This window comes from Typopeltis vanoorti, chromosome 21 (assembly GCF_054136105.1).
Source record: "Typopeltis vanoorti isolate ZY-2024b chromosome 21, IOZ_Tvanoo_1.0, whole genome shotgun sequence".
Taxonomy (NCBI): Eukaryota; Metazoa; Arthropoda; class Arachnida; order Uropygi; family Thelyphonidae; genus Typopeltis; species Typopeltis vanoorti.
The window spans coordinates 67,351,087-67,369,304 of NC_143569.1; the positions used below are offsets into that span (position 1 = coordinate 67,351,087).

Genomic DNA, 18,218 nt, shown 5'->3' on the forward strand with positions numbered 1-18,218 from the left:
ATAAAAGCCTTTGGTTAACTTTGCATATATATTATATATATAAACATAAATCCTACAATGCCTTTTTATTCTCCAAAGGCAGCCAGTAGAGGGCTCTGAAGCATTCACTTTCATTTGAATATTTTGGGTTCAAGTATAGTAGACAAATGCCACCATTTTTTGATTCTTGACATTAACTGATATTGCTGTCTGGAAATAAGTGTTGTTTGGCTGACTTTTCTGAGCAGCAAGGTTTAAAAAAAAAAAGATTCTGGTAAAGTAAAAATGTCTGCTTGTCTGCACCAAAATCAATTAATTAAGGAAGCAGTTCATAAAAAAGCCTAGAAAAATTTTCTTTAGTCAATGACTAGAATCAAACTTACAGATATCTTTCTTTTGGTGATCTAATATTATGGCAACAAAAACATTACACAAGGCTAAATTAGACACCTCTGAATTTTATATATATATATATATATATATATATATTTATAAAACTAAATTTAACTGACTAGAACCCGAGAAAGTATAACAAAAACCTTTAATACATCACAACTAGTTTCATCGGTGCTCCGACTTCTTCAGGTGAGAAATAAAAACATAAGATATAAAATAACACGGTAAAAAATGAACTTTACAGCTTAATAAAAAGCAGAATAATAACAGTCATATTTGAATAGGTGACCGCGTGCTACCGTTGGCATGAGTAGAATGTGTGCGACAGCTAATTTTTGAGCGCCAGTACTGGATTACTGCGCTATGGGAATCAGGTAGATTGTAGCTAAGATTATTGTTTAAATGTGAAGGGTCCAGAACTATTTCTTTTGATTCGATGATTCTTCTTTCTAATTCATCCTTGCAAATATATAAATTAGTAGTGCGTTCCCAATCAACTTGATGTTTCTAAAAAAGTGTTCGCTCTTCTAACTCACTGCATCAATTCCGGCTATTTCTGCTACGAAGAGAAAATATACAAACAAACTAGCGGTTTAGCTATGGGCATCCCTCTATCTCCAGTCTTAGCTAACTTTTTTCTAGAAGATTTTGAAGAGAAAGCTATTTCCTCGGCTACTTTGAAACCTAAACTGTGGTTACGTTACATTGATGACGTCTTCCTTATTTGGGGACATAGTTTAGAGGAACTGCAAAACTTCCTAAACCATTTAAATAACCAACATCAAAACATTAAATTCACATCTGAACTGGAGATTAACGGCGTTCTCCCCTTCTTGGATCTGAAGATCAGTAGATTTCCTGACTGTCTTAAATTTTCAATTTTTAGAAAAACCACCCACACTGATAGATATTTACATGGTTCTTCTCATCACTTCCCACCTCAGAAACTGGGCATCATCTCCACCCTCGCCCATCGCGCAAGATGTCTCATTTCCACAGAAGAAGACCTTCAAACAGAGCTTAACTTCCTGAAAAACACCTTCTTAAATAATGGATATTCGTCTCGTAACATCACTAAACGTTTGAGACCACGCCAACATCCTCGACAAGAAGATGACTCCAACCCTATCACTCATATACAGTTACCTTTTTTCAGCACTCTTACCCCAAAACTAGCTAAGATTCTGAAAAAATTCAACATAAAGGCCGACTATACTACGCTGCCAAAACTTCGTTCTTTTCTGAGTCGACCAAAACCAAAACACAACCATCTGCATTTTCCTGGTGTTTATAAAGTTTTGTGCAACTGTGGTCGACCTTATTTTGGCCAGACAGACAAATCTGTTTCACTTCGTCTTGAGGAACATAGACGTGACATCTCCTACAGTAGAGCATGAGCGAGCGCCCTTTCCAGTCATGTCCTTTTCTCGGCAAACTCTAACCTTGAAGAACAGCCACATCAAGTTGATTGGGAACGCACTACTAATTTATATATTTGCAAGGATGAATTAGAAAAAAGAATCATCGAATCAAAAGAAATAGTTCTGGACCTTTCACATTTAAACAATAATCTTAGCTACAATCTACCTGATTCCCATAGCGCAGTAATCCAGTACTGGCGCTCAAAAATTAGCTGTCGCACACATTCTACTCATGCCAACGGTAGCACGCGGTCACCTATTCAAATATGACTGTTATTATTCTGCTTTTTATTAAGCTGTAAAGTTCATTTTTTACCGTGTTATTTTATATCTTATGTTTTTATTTCCCACCTGAAGAAGTCGGAGCACCGATGAAACTAGTTGTGATGTATTAAAGGTTTTTGTTATACTTTCTCGGGTTCTAGTCAGTTAAATTTAGTTTTATAAATGTATACATCCCGAGTAAATCCTAATTTCAACAATATATATATATATATATGAACTACAAGTTTATAAGGCAGAACACTAGAATAAGGTGATAACATTTATTTGAATTAACAACACGATGTTTCATCCTAATAGCACAATTTCTTCAGGTGTGAACATACAAACTAGTAGACAAAACGTAAAGGTTAGCAATGGTGATAACCATTACGTATTTATTGAAGAGACTGATGTTATTTAAAAATATTTCTAATTATATGTTACATTATAATAAACTTTCAACTTCTATATGTTGCACTGTTCAGTAAGTTGTGCATGTTTATGCATTCATGTGCACATGTTTAGCTAATGAAGGCTAGGATGTATTCATACAAACTGATACTTGGGTTAATATTTAAATGTTTACGATTATTATTATTAACATCTGATCTCCGTGGAGTCAGAGACTCATTGTGGGAGGTACACACTATCACACACAAAGATCATCCAACTGTGCGTTAAACTGATTCAATGTGTCTACATTCACAACACACTCAGGCAATGCATTCGACTCACCAATCACTTTCCATATAAAGAACCTGCTCCTTGTTCCTCTGCTCACACCCTCCCTATACAGTTTCAAGTGATGGCCTCTTGTTCTACTCCCCCCCCCCCTCTCATTCTATGAAACTTCATGCCAACCTAATAACAACCCCTTACTAGCTTATATGTCTCAATCATATTCCCACTCCCCTCCTCCTATTCACAAGGCTTTGCAATTTACATTCTCTCAATCTGTCCTCATGCTCCACATTCGAAAGATCACTGACTACGTTTATGAATCTTCTCTGGACCCTTTCTAACATATCCTTATCACCATGGGCCTAATGCTATTTCCAAAGACTTCCAGATTTTTCTTTCCATTGTGTATATATATGAACTATAGCAGAGGTAACAGTTCCAATTTATTCCATAACACATGATGTTTCATTTGCAAAACATCTTGTGGTTCTTATATATATAAAATGGGGAGTAAAAATCCAAGTCACACCTCCTTGTGGTGCCCCTCGGGAAACACTGGGTAAATTCTCAGTAGACTGGTAAAATATATTAGGGCCAATCACCCATTATGTGGATATTAAATGATTAAGAAAGGAAACGAGACAATATCAGTAACTTCCACACAGACTTGTGCCTCAACTGCTGAATACATTTACTATGAATACCAAGGATCCAAGCCTTCCAGAAAGTTCTTGGTTGAATAAAGGTTGAATGAAACTTTTCAAATGTTAAGAAAGTGTGATCAAATTAAATTATGGAAATCTAATCTCATCTTCTCAACATATAATGTACAGACACTCAAGAAAACTGGAAAAATTTTTGAGCCGGTTAGAGGAGCAGAAAAAGTCAACATAAGACATTATATGTATACAAGAACATAGATGGAGAACTGACAATCATGAAGTGAATGAAACATCATCAGCTGACAAAAAAATAGAGATTTATTTATAACTCAGCAAACAATGATGGAACGGGGAGGGGGGGGGGGGGAATAATACTCAAGAAGCAACTAGCAGAAAAAGTAACATCAATTAAAAAAGTGTCTGAAAGTATTCTTCTCATAATCATAAACACCAACCCCAAACTGACAATAATATCCACATATGCTCCCACAGAATATGTTTCACTAAAAGACAAAAACACCTATTATAAAGATCTTTCTTTATAATAGGTTCAATAGAATAGAAACTAACACCACTTTTAAGAAAAAACCAAGCTGGATTTTTGAAAAAATGATGTACAATAGAACAGATACATTGCATCAGAAGAATCATAAAGGTTCATGTGATAAAAACTTACCACTCATTTTAACCGTCGTAGATTTCAAAAAAGTACTTGACTCCATTAATAGAGAAGCAATGTTTAAAATACTTAGCTTCTATGGTCTACCCTCAAAAATCATACAAGTAATCTCAGCACTTTAAAAGAGAAACATCTGAATCCTTTCCAGTGACAACAGGAGTTCTGCAAGGTGATGTACCAGCAGCTTATTTGTTCTTGGTATGCTTGGACTACATCTTCCGGACCATCAACACAGAAGATCTTGGTTTTAACATTAAAACATCCACCCACACCATGCAAATGCACAAAAACATCGCAGTGTACTAGAGGCACAGGCTAAACTTATTGGTCTGCAGATCAATAAGTTAAGCCATCCAAAATTCCAAAGTATTCCCAATAGGTTATGAAACTTTATACTTCATATCAATAATAAACCCTTAAAAAGAGTAAAGGACTTTCAATATCTTTGATCGTACATCAGCAATACAGAAAATGATATTAGAAAACATAAACAGCTGGCTCTAGTCTTCCATAACAAACTCTGCCCCATCTGGAAATCATCATTAATATCATTAAAGACAAAATTAAGACTATACTATGCAACCAATAGATCCATCTTCTTGTAAGGTTCTCAAACCTGGACAATAAGCACCAAAAAAAACTACAGATCTAATTAACTCCTTTGGAACTAAATGTCTCAGGCTGATCCTTGGATGGACCGTGTCACTAACTCTGCTGTGCGAAATCTGGCTAAGCAATTGCCACTTGTCAATATAGTCAAAAAACTACAATTCTGATAGCTTGGACATCAACTCAGACATCCTGAGGTCTCACCCTTTTTGGAATCCTTCATCCTGTACAAACAAGATGGCAATCCTAGTAGAGGAAGACTATGCAAACAATTTGGCGATGCATATGTGGAAACCATCAATAGGCTGATCTGTAAAACTCCATCTGACATCTACCAGTTAGCTCAATATAGAGACTTAGAAGACCATAATTTGCGATTTTTAATTTTTAATGTAAATCTCTTTTTCCCTTTTCACATTGTATCATATTGTGAATAAACTATGATGATGATATATATAATGAATAGTTTTAATTCAGTATATTATATATTTATAATGAATTAATTAACCTTATATAATGAACCTGTACACCCCCTTGAACAATCTGTACACTCCTTGAGAGTATATATCAGGAATTTGATGATGATATATAATGAAACTTCCTAACATCACAGAACAAGTTAAAATACTCACAGTGATTGCACAACACATTAATGAGTGGTTTTCCATTTCTTTAATCAAAATTTTAAATAGTTCTTTTCTGATTTCTTCATTCTCTAAATATTTTGCATTTGGTAAAGGCACCATCTCACAGATTCCACCTGTAAAATCCACTAAAGCATCTGAAAGATTTCCACCTGTTAATGCTTCATAACATCCCATTAATCTAGAAATCAATTTTAAAAAATAATAAATTCATTCATATATGAAACACTAAACAACAAAGTAAAATGATATAATTATTACTTACTGATTATATTATAGAAAATGATGACCAGCTAAATGCATATATTTCTCTCAAGAAGTTAAAATTCTTTTTCAGTGAAATTTATTTAATCAATGAATTATTTTTGTTCCATAAACAAGGCATTAGATACTTCTTGCATAGATACTCCATGTTAATTAAAAATAACTATCTCTTGTAGAGTTAAAAGAACTTAAGTTGGAACAGTATAGTAAACATGGATAAAATTTATACTCATGTTAAGCTATAATACAATGAAAACAGCAAAATAAAAGAATTGAACATAATTAATAATTTCCCTGCATTTACTTGTGTCTTATATTTTCTCCCCTAATATTAAGGATTTAAATGAAAATACTCCAGGACATGTAATAATAAATTTAGTTTAATCCTTTTAAATCCTTTTAAACATTCAACTACTCCAGGACATGGCAATTCCCATTCATTTATTTTGTATTTTGAGCATGGCTAAGATGAAATTTAGATTCTTATTGGAGGGGTGGTGGTGCAAAGGGTACTGTAATGCATTGGTGGGGCATGGGTATAAAACTATTCAATATTTGTCTTCTGTCACATAAAGAATTGGTGGATAGTTACTTCCTTATGATTTTTTTTAATTTATAAAACCTATAAAATGGACTTTTGACAGTGATGAATACCTTTTATCTGTAGATGAGTACTTCAGAAGATGAATGCTCTGATTGTAACTTTTCAGAAAGTGTGTCAGAAAATGAATCTGAAGAACTAAGTTACATCTGCTCATAGCATGAAGTAACAAAGCTAGATTCTTATCCCCCCCCCCCTAAGATTTCCCTTTGTAGCAAATTCCATCAATTCTTTTAGCATCTCTGATGAAAATTTTTTTTTCTTTTTTCTAGGTTTTTTTTTTTTTAATGACAAGTCAGTTGATACTATAGCTGAAGAAACAAATTGTTATGCTACTCAAAAGACCATCAGACTGGAATCCTACTTGCAGTATTTTTACAATAGCAATGCTATAAGGACTTGTTTATAAACTTAATTAACATTTCTAATAACATGCAGTTTCAAAAGAATGGGATGAATTCTTTGCATTTTTCCAATAATTACTATTATCGAGAGTTGTTTGCATTTTTCCAATAATTACTATTACCCTGGTGTTCATTTCCATCCAAAACAAAAGAAAATTTTCCAGTATATGAACACCTAAATGAAAAATTCAAATCACTGTATAACTCTAGATTGTGATGTGACTAATGGTGAAAGTCTCATGCTTTATAAAAGTCATGTTGGTTGTGTGTAATCAATCCCACTGAAAAGAACTAGACTCAAAATAAAGTTTGCTATGCAATGATCAAAGGAACACTGCTTGGTACATTAAACTTTATACAGGAAAAGACACTCCTCTAGAAAGGAACTTTCAGCCTTCATAAACTGTTATGTTATGACTTTAATGAACCCTTTTATTAGGAAAGAGTTGTTCCATGACTACTGACAATTTTTTTACATCTCTCCAGCTAGCAGATAACTTGAGGCAAGGTGACTAATGAACAAGATAAACACAATGTGACTCCACTTTCAACAGCTCATTCATCTTAAATGAGAAAATGTTGACGAAGTGCAAAGCTGTTGTCAACCTCCCCCCATACTGTAGCTGATTATAATAAAACAATGGGAAGGAGGTAGGGATTAATTGCATTAATCAGACTCTATCAACATATCCAATAAAAAAGAGAAGAAAGAAATATTATGAGAAAATATTTTTCCTTTTGGAGGTAGCTGAATGGAATTTGTATTCTACATGAAAACTTATGCCAATTAACCCTTCAGAGGGCGCGTGAAAATTTTTGGCATCAAGGGTCGTGCGTGGACTGTCATTCCGCACTCATTTTTAACAAAATTGAAGGTGCTTTGAATAATAATAAATAAGCATATTGTAGAAAAAAGATTATTTATTCAAATTACAACATATTTGTAAGAGAAAACAAAATAAAAAAATAATTAAATGTCTTAAAAATAGAACTGCATATGTTACATGTGCAATAAATGTGTAGAACTGGATTAACATTCTTTTACTTAAGCTCTACACATTCATTGCACATGATTGTAGCATGTTCAAGATACATAAATTTGTAACATCTCTTACAATAATATTTAGATGCACGGTTTTTTTTTCTATCACAATAATAGCATCTTCCTTTTTCTGGATGTGCAACTGCAGTTTCGTTCTCAATTGTGTTCTTGAGTGATCCACAAATTTCTGTGAGTCTTAGTTTTATATTTCTTGGAAAATTTTGAACTGATACCCTTTCTTGCAAATGTGCTTGTAGGTAGAGAGAATCCAAGATCTTGCAGAAATTTACATCGCAATATTTTTTTTGTCAATGTTATTCGCATGGTAAATAACTTGAGAATTAATTCCAGCAATGTAGATGCAAGAGTAAAAAACTACCATAGGCCATCTTCTTGTTGATCTAGCACAATTGTATATTGAACACAATTGATCAACAACATCTACTCCTCTTCGCTTGTAGGACCGCTCTCCATGCAGCAACAAGGAGAGCCCCTGCTGTTGTGCTCTATGGATTTGAGCCTCCTTTTCCTAATGATTTCAGAAATTCAAAGGTGAGCACTGGATTCCTAGACATTGATGAGTATTTGAACAACCTCATCAAGGAAAACAGGCTGGCACATGAGTTGGTGGCCGAGTCAAATAATGCATGTTCCCAACGTGCCCGGTCGTATGCAAATAAATTGAGAAAACACAAAGAGTTAAAACTAGGAAACTTAGTAAGGATGGAGCAGAATTCTTTCAAAGGGCCCATATGGGAGCATCATATGGGCCCTTTGAAATTATAGAAAAACTATCCCCTGTGACAAGGGAGACAACACATCAGGGAAGAACCTTAGTAGTCCACTCAGATCACATAAAATTGTACAGATGCAGATCAAGTAGGTTGGTCTGTCTAGGCGATTCCCTCGAAAACATCTGGGGAAAAGGGGGGAAATCAACAGAAAACAGAGGCTGTCTGGGGAACATAATGAAAACACATCCCAGAGCAACCCTGTACACGAGAGGAAGCAACAAGAGAGAAGAAAAGCAAAGCCTGTCGAAGGAATATCTTCCCAAATGCTTAAGATACAAAGAAGCACGAATATACATCATGGGAATGAGCAAACTCAGTCATGTCATGAGGAAACAATACAGTCACCTGAGCCGAGATATGCACTGAGGCCCAGAAAGAATGGAAGGTTCATCCCCAGAGAATTGAGGGAGAAGCAAAAAGAGTTTTCCTAAAAAAAATTAGAAAACTTTTTTTTATAAAAAGAGGGGCCTTTGTTAGATCCCGAAGAAAGGAATCTTGCAAAGAAATCATTCATTCAGAATTTAACATACTAAATATTACTAATTAAGGAGATACCCGCACATCAGCATATAATTATGAAGATTTCCTTGTGTTATGTGATAATATATGTTCTGAATGTGCTATATACTGAAGTTTATTCCTGCATAACTGAATTCAGAAGCAGAGAATTTTGTGTTACAATAGTGAGAATTGTGTAAAGGAATTGTTAAGTTATTTGTAAATCCCATTAAGCTGTCTAGTACATTACGAAATTTCCAAACAGATAATAAGTAGTAATCCAAAATAATCGTATGTAATCTGTATGAGTCGAGCGTAGCGGCAGAGGCTGTACCTACGTGGAAAGTGACATCAGAAAGACTACCTGGAATATGGTAACCTAACAGATTAGGGAGAGTGGTGTGGGATCAACCAAGGGACATGAACTGTGAAGTTCGTGCAGTAAAAAACACATCGAACAAAGGGCGCACGAAAGGGTGAATAAAAGATGATGCGCGCCATATTACAGGGTTTTTTCTTCTTCGGTTCCTGGATTCCAGTTTTAGGAGGTTTGTCGGGTGATTCGTGAGAGAGCGGTGGATTGACTACAGTGATGTCGGATGATGAGGCCTATTCCTGAGAATGCATGAGGATTTCCAAGTGAAGCTGATTGTGTTACGACAGCCTATGTAGAATCGAGCCTTCGAATAAAGTCCCATCGAAGAGAACGGAGAAAATTTCCTGCGGAGCAGTAGAAAGCACGCTGCAGTCCAGAAATGATTCAAAGAAAAGCGTAGTGCATTGCAGCAGAGTCGGCCGATAACTATACAGTAAGGTAATCCAGATCTACATGAGATGGCGGCATGAAATCAGAAAGGATTCAGTAATGTAAAGAATTTCATTCCATGTTTAAAATAGCTTAGAAGAATGAGAATGTGTATACTGTAAACTAAGGACACTAATAGAGAACTTTTAAGTGAGAATTTGATTGAATTAGTTAAGAACAAAGAAGAATTGTCGATAGGCAGTATTTTGATTGAGAATGGCTAGGCTTGACTAATGAAATTTGGAATTAAGATAGTTATTGATAGAGTATTAATGAAAGTGTTCAATGCATGTTCTGTGAATAACTTGTGAAAGGAATTATATCCTGGTAGTGTTATGCTTACACTTAATCTTATCTTTTCGTAATTGAAGGATTTAGCTTACTCAGGCAATAACAATCAAGGAAAAGAAGGAGTAGCCATAGTATTCAACACAAAATACGAGGCTAATCTTCTTGAATGGCAGTCAGTCTCAAGTAGAGTAATGTGGGCAAATATGAGAATGGGGAACTGGACAATGAGACTTATTTGTGCCTATGGTCCCACAGAAGGTTCTACTAAGGTAGAAGTGGAGGAATTTTTTGAGGCTTTAGAAAAAGCAACTGACACAATGAAAAAGGAAAAGTTGGTCCTTGTTGGGGATCTAAATAGTAGAGTAGGAAATGATTGTGAGACATACAAAATATTTTGGGAAAATTTGGAGAAAAGAGCAAAGCTAATAATAATGGCAAATATCTGTTGGATTTCTGCTCAGGACATGGACTGGTTATTACTAACACCATGTTCCAACATAAAAATGTGCACAAATTCACATGGAGAGAAGAGGCTAGGAATAAGAAAAGTCTCATTGACTATGTTATTGTTGATAGTGATGTTTTCTCCCTGGTGCAGGACACCAGAGTGTACAGAGGATTTGAAATTGGAAGTGATCACTATTTAGTCTTGAGCAGAATAAAATTGAATTTCATATTGAAAAGAATAACATGTAAGAAAGTTTTAAAGCGAATAAAAGTTGAGCAGCTCTCAGATGTAAACTGTAGACTAAAATACAGAAATATTATTGAAAAGAAAATGAAAGAGTTTGAGAACAGGAATCAAACCTTGGAGATTCAGTGGCAAACTCTGAAGGAAACATTGATTGATTCTGCCAGAGAGGCATGTGGTGAGGTTGTGTGCAAAGATAAAAAAATCAGAACTCCCTGGTGGACACAGGAAGTTAAAGAGGCAGTGAAGGAAAAGAAGAAAGCATATCAAAAGTTCCTGGCAAATAAGTCAGCTTTTACTCTTACAGAATACAGAGACAAATGTAAGAAAGCTAAACAGTGTGTAAAACTAGCTAAACAAAAGTCATGGGAGGACTTTGGCAAGAATATAGAAAATAAATATCAAGAAGGTGGCAAAATATTCTGGAGGTTGTTGAAGAAGCTTAGGAATGGAGGAAAGAGTGCTGTAAAAGGAATTAGAGATGATAAAGGTGAAATGAAAACAGGAGAAAAAGATATCCTTGAAGTATGGGGTAATTACTTTGAAAAACTGCTAAATGAAACAAGCAGTGATGACAGCACAGTGATAAAAAACACTGACCAGGCATGCAGTCAGGAATACATATCCATACTTGAAGTAGAAAAAGCCATCAAAGGCTTGAAATGTGGAAAGGCAGCAGGAGTAGATGATATTCGACCAGAAATGCTGAAGTATGGTGGTATAAGAGTCTTACTGTGGCTGCACTGCATAGTTCAGAAAGTCTGGACAGAGGGACGAATTCCCGATGATTGGAGTAGAGCGCTCATTGTACCCATATATAAAAAGGGAAATAAAACTGAATGTGAGAATTTCAGAGGTATTTCCCTACTGAGTGTTCCTGGCAAGATCTATGCAAGTATACTTGAGAAACGGTTGAGAAGAATTGTGGAAGAAAAGCTTGGTGAAGAACAAGCTGGATTCAGGCCAAATAGAGGCTGTCAGGATCAGATCTTCACTTTACGACAAATAGTCGAGAAAGCATGGGAATATAACAAAGATCTGTATTTAAGTTTTGTCGATTTGGAAAAGGCATATGACAAGGTGCCAAGAGAGAAGCTATTCAATACACTGCAGTTATATGGTGTCAATGGGGCATTATATCAAGCAATACTTAGTCTTTATTTGAGTTGTGAGTCAGCAGTTAGAATTGAAGGAAGTACAGGAAGATGGTTTAATGTTAAATCTGGTGTGAGACAAGGATGTACATTATCCCCTCTGTTATTCATTATCTATATGGATCACATTATGAAGGAATGTGGTATTAAACCTGATATCAAAATTGGAGATGTTAATGTCAGCTCTTTGCTTTATGCGGATGATGTTATACTTCTAAATAAATCCGCTACAAGTCTGCATGATTCTCTGACTAAATTGAATAGCTGTTGTAATAGATATGGTATGAAGGTCAGCAATAAAAAGACAAAGACAATGAAAATAGGCAGAATCATTGAAAATGTCAACTGTGTTGTGAATGGAGAACCTGTGGAACAAGTAAAACATTTCAGCTACTTAGGCACAATTTTTACTGAAGATGGTAAACTAAATATAGAAATAGACAACAGAATCAGCAAAGCTGGTATCGTGGGAAGTCAATTGAATAAATTCATATGGAATAAGAAAGAAATTAGTCGGAACACTAAATTAGCTGTATACAAGACTGTGTTCAAACCAATTTTAACTTATGGATCTGAGAGCTGGGTCAGAAGTAAAACACTTGACCAAAGACTAGAGACCGCAGATATGAGAGTCCTGAGAAAGATTAGAGGCGTGAACAGATGGCATCAATGGCAATATCATATTAAAAATGAGGATATTAGGAAAGAACTTGACATTGTCAGCATCCAGGAATGCGTTAGCAGAGCTAATCTCAGATGGTATGGTCACTTAAATAGAATGGGAGAGGAAAGATTAGCAAAACAAGTGTTCTCTGCCAGGTTGGCAGGAAAACGACCCAGAGGAAGACCTAGATATAGGTGGATTGATACGGTACAAAGTGCCTTAGACGATAGAAATATAAGATCTGATAATGTTGGAGTCTTGACAAGTAACAGACTGATTTGGAGGAAAATTGTAGATAGGAAGTTAGTAATGATGTAATTTTTTCATGTATTACTGTCATATCCTGTACACCCCTTGAGGGTACATGGCAGGAATTTGATGATGATGATGATGATGAGCTTACTCAATTTCATTGTTGTGGTATGAACCTTAACTTAGAGTGAGTTTTGTTCTATTGAGTATTTGAATTTTCTTAACTGTAAATGTTTTGTGCTTTTTCCAATAAACATGTTTTGTATCTTATACCTGAGTTTATGCCTGATTACGAATTCAAACCACCACTTATGAAATAGAACCTTCTGGCAGGAGGGAATTAGATATTATTGCTTAAGTGAGATTCAGGTCACGACTGCTAACTGAATCTGCACAGTGCTAGCATAAGATTAATTATTGTGTGTATCCCTTTTGAATTTTGCCAATATCCGAAAAGGAAATAGTACTGAATTAATATTTAAAGGCACAACAGCAGATTAGAAAGCAGGATATTTAGAGGTAGAACAAGGTAAAATATAGAAAAAACGATTCATTGTTGTTCTTGAGAAATGAACTAACTTCAAGGAGCCTTGAAATTAGGAAAAAAGAACACATAGGTGATGTCAATAATAATAGAGAAGAAAAATCGGGGTTAGCTTTTCATTTCTCAAGAACAAACCATACCATAGAGTGGGATAGAAGCACAATTCCTTACATGGAGGAGGACTTCCGCTCCTGAAATTTTAAGGAGGCCACAACAGTTGTCCGCTATATACAAAACCTTAACAGGAACCAAGAACCAATCTTGCCCATGATCTGGAAGACCCTTATCAGATCCTTCAACTCACCAGAACTGAATTATAGTGCCAACTATAGAACGTTCCTAAATAACAACAAGTGATATCATCCACGCTCTATGAATGTATTGTACACGCTCTGTTCTTTGTTTAATATAATTGGAATCGGTTGATTATAGTTTGCAACAGTTTTTCACTTTTTAGTGCCTTACATCAGTATCCTGAAGATGCCAACAGCCTTAGTTGGTGAAACTAGTTGGTATAACTTAGTTGTTTATTATATGCACTTAATCAATATAATCCCATTAAAAGTCTTTCCAGAGCTTTTTTGGTCAAGAAAATTAAACGTTTTTTAACATAAACTGGATTTTATTTTTGTTTACTCCCAAGATAACTTGGGCCAATTTCTTCTTATTATTATTACTATTACATGACACCCAGGGCCAGTTTTATCATTAGGCAACCTAGGAAATCGCCTAGGGGCCCTAAGACTTTGGGGCGCCAAATTTTGCTACATAGTTCGGGGGAAAATTACAACCTTCAAAAAAAATTAGTAAAACCTTGATTGATGACACCTCCAGAGAGTCCAAAGACTCATCAAGGGAAGGCACTTACTCTACAACTTTCTGTCTCCACTAACTACAACGAACCACCATCAACACCATCTACCGCCACTAGTATTTTCACAGACAATCACAAACATCCATGCCCATGGCAGGATTTGAACCAGCAGCCTCTTGACTGGAGAGCGAACATGCTAACCACTTGGCCAGCCAGGCTAGCAAAAATGATTTACGAAAAATAAATCATTTATAAACACACAAAAAATAAACTTTACCGACAGGAATTTGTTTTTCTAAACAAGCATTATTAAAACATAATAAAAATCAAATTTGAAAAATCAGGTACTTTTTGGGCAACGTATTCTCATAAAATTAGTTGATTAAAAATAAAACCAGATTTATTAAGATCTGATTTGTTTGTTTTTAATATACATATTTGCTAAAACTCATACTATTCTGATTTGAGGATAACTCAGTACAAGTTAGAACATTTTCTAAAAATACTAGAAAATGTTCTTTACTGGCAAAAAATAAATTCTCATTGTTGTGGATCTAAAAAAAATAAAGTAAATGAAATACTGCGGTTTGCTGCATGCAAACCACCTGAATTTTCCTTTCCCTTTGCTAAGAGAGGCACTGCCTCCATAGCTCAGTCAGTATAGATGAAGACCTGGGTTCGATTCCCATCCAAGATGTGAGGAACCTTTATCTGAACTCTTTCTTTTGACTAAAGGTGAGTTAGCTGGTCTCATACAAAGGTAGAGGAGTTTTCTTTTGGAAACTCGGGTTTTTTTTGTTCCTCAAAACAGACAAACTAGCCAGTATGGACAAGAATACTTAGAGGCATAGGGGTAACCACCTTATCCTTGTCTTATGGTTGGGAAGTCAAAGGATACTTGGAAGGCTATGGGAACTTCAGTGCCTGTTAAAGCCACTAATGGATGGATGGAAGAGAGGCACCTATTAGTTATATAGAGAAGCAAACTTTTTTGGAGTGGTAAAAATTACTTTTACTACTTCAATGATCTCTGGGCATACACAAGAGATCTATAATTGGATGAATTCGGCTATGAGACAAAATATATTATATACTATAACAATGACCCACACTTGTGATACCTCATTCCTGCATTCAACATCCGTTGCATGTTGAATGAATTAAAACAAAATGGTTTGTTATTTAGAAAGCTCCATGTTAATACTCTTTATATACGTGTTTTATTGCATCAATCTGAAGAAGTATACAATATTGTTGTAGGAAACTAGTCATTGATTTATTAAGTTATTTTACTTTTTTTTAGGTGATTTTTTGTCAGTATTAATTTAATAATTACAAAATTGTTTTCTTTTTTTTTAAATTATTTTTACATAGTCCATAACCTTGTTCTAGAGAACCAAATATAGAACTTTTATAAGTCACTTCAAGTCTCCAAATAAGTGGGGTAACGTTGAAAATTTTTTCACTTAGTTATAATTAAATTAAAGACGCCAAAGAAATTATATTCTTGTTTAATCCTCTATCCAAGTATAAGCAAGCAAAGTTTACATGAGAAGTATTTTCAGGTCCAGGTTACTTATATATAGAGGCTAATGACTTCACGTTAATTACCTTAGTAACCCATAATGCAAAATACATATTCTTTCGCATGTGTAATGCTATGCATTATGGGGAGAGCCACCACCCAGACTGGTTTTGACCTTTATTGATGTCTCATCAGTGGAAGCCAGACCTAGAAGAGATACCGAGGTCAAAGTAATGCAGAAGTTGCATATTTACCATATATAAATAGTGAAAAGGTGTAACACCTTATTATTAAAATACTCTGGATTAGCTAGTTGCTGAAAGTTTTTCACTTGGTTATAAATTAAATTAAAGATGGTCTGGCTCCCACAGATGAGACCTCAATAAAGGTTGAAACTGCTCTGGATAGCGGCCCTTTCCATAATGCATAGCATTATACACACCCAAAAGAATGCATGCTTTTCATTATGGGATACTAAGGCAATTAATGTGAAGTCATCAGCTTCTACATACAAGTAGTATAGTTGTGAACTTCGCACGCAAACTTTATTTGCTTACGCTTGGATAAAAGATTAAAAAGAATATAATTTCTTGGCATCTTATTTTAAGTGGGACAATGTTCTTACACCAAGCAATGAAATTTATCTCCCACCTAAAGACCATCACAAACATCCATGCTCGCAGAGAGGCTAATTTGATTAATTAATAATTCTCTCTCCTCTCTCAGAGATATTCCCCACTTTCTCACAAACTAAGAATATGAGCAGCTGTTAAAATATCAAATTAAATCCAGCAACTAAAATTTTCTCCCTCTTTCTTTCCATCCACCTTTGTTCCTCACTCAAGTCTTCACTAAAGACTACAACCCTCAGTTGTTCAAGAAACAAGTTAAATTATTTTTTCTTTAGCTTGCTCTTGCATGGCACTCATGTGTTATAAGTTCTGCAGCCTCTCCTATGTGGGTTTAATATTTAATAAAAAAATTTTAAAAAAGACCTGTGCAGCTCACTGGAAGTGGTGTTTGCATCCTTCGTACCAGGCTGCTCAAAGATAGATTTTAAGTCAAGTCACTGACTGGAGGAACTTTTTCTAAGCCTTTCTTTAACCGGTTCCCAAGTCAGTTGATCTTCGAACCAGCAAGTGGGTTTTTTTCTCCCAAAAACTTGGATTTTTCATCCCATAAACTTAAGAAAATCAACCATAGAATCCACACTATTTCAGACAAGAACATATTCTTTTAGGGTTAGATACCGAGAGATGGCAGCACTTGTTTGCCAGTATCTTCATCATTTGCTGCTTATAATCAGTGATAGTCTTGGGCTAGTATCTCTGATTGGCTACCAGTGGAGACAGGATTAAAAATGGCCTCGTCTACTCCTTATAAGAGAATAAAAGGCGTTGGCTGATTTCGATTTTTGATTAAAAAAAAAATAGCTTATTTTTTTTTTAAATAGAGATACAGATATAGAGATACAGATACAGAGATACTAATCAGAGATACAGATCTTCTGTTCTGGTGTTATTCATATTATTTTTTAATAAGATAACTTTTTTATTAGGTTTACTCTCTCATTTGAGTTTTTACAAAATGTGTTTTGACAACTGCCTTAGGCAGTAATAGAAGGCATGCGAGAATCGAGACTCAGATTTCATCAGATGCTATGGTAAAGGTCAAGACTGGATCATGAGGTGATCCAGTTTTGACCTTTATTGAGATCTCATCAGTGGGAACCAGACCCAGAAGAGATAGGTTTGAACTTTGAATTTAATTGGTTGATGGACTGAGTCCTTGACTCTTTATCCCTTCATCTGGATTTTAGTTTGTGGGTGATGAGATTATTGTGGATAATTTACCAGCTGATTGTGAGCATTGAGGCTGTATCAGCTTTCTCTTGCGATTGAGGATTTCGTTTTTTTTATGTTTGAAACAATCTGAGGGTTTATAGTTCACTGCTTGTCGAATTAGCTGATTTGGATGATTATTCGTGATTGTGAAGAATTTCCCTGCAATGCCTGTCATGTAGGTCTTAATATCTGGAAGATTGGCTTCATGATGTAACTGGATGTTTCTGATGAACCATGGGGCATTAAATGCCATTCTTAGGCATTTATTCTGTATTATCTGAAGTCTGTTGATGTTGCTTTTAGTTGTGTAACCCCAGGTTGGAGAGGTGTAAGTTAGTTGCAGTCTGATTACTGATTTGTAAAGGAGAATTTTGTTGCTTATGCTTAGAAAGCTGTTCCTATTCAAAAGTGGATATAGCTGTGCTATGGTCTGACTTGCTTTAGTGGCGACACTATCTATATGTGACTTGAAGTTCAGATGTCTATCAAGATGAACTCCCAGATATTTGGTAGAATTGTGCCAAGGGATGATTTTACCAAACATTTGTATGCTTGTATTCGGTTCTGCTTTACGTCTAGTGAAAAGTACTGCAGAGCTTTTGTTTGGATTGATTGCAATACGCCATTTGGTGTACTAATCCTCTGACTGCTCTCTGAAGCTTGATTGTGTCCAGGTGTGGATGGAGGGATCTGGCT

General features: G+C 35.3%; 1 protein-coding gene across 1 annotated transcript in view; it reads right to left on the reverse strand.

Annotated features, from left to right (window-relative positions):
- The window catches only part of LOC150094942 (calpain-5-like), a 151,250-nt gene that overhangs the window by 101,985 nt on the left and 31,047 nt on the right, over positions 1-18,218 (reverse strand). The window contains exon 5 of the mRNA XM_090411403.1: positions 5,324-5,516. Within this exon, the coding sequence (XP_090267529.1) occupies positions 5,324-5,516 (193 nt within the window). The remainder of the gene's footprint in view (positions 1-5,323; positions 5,517-18,218) is intronic.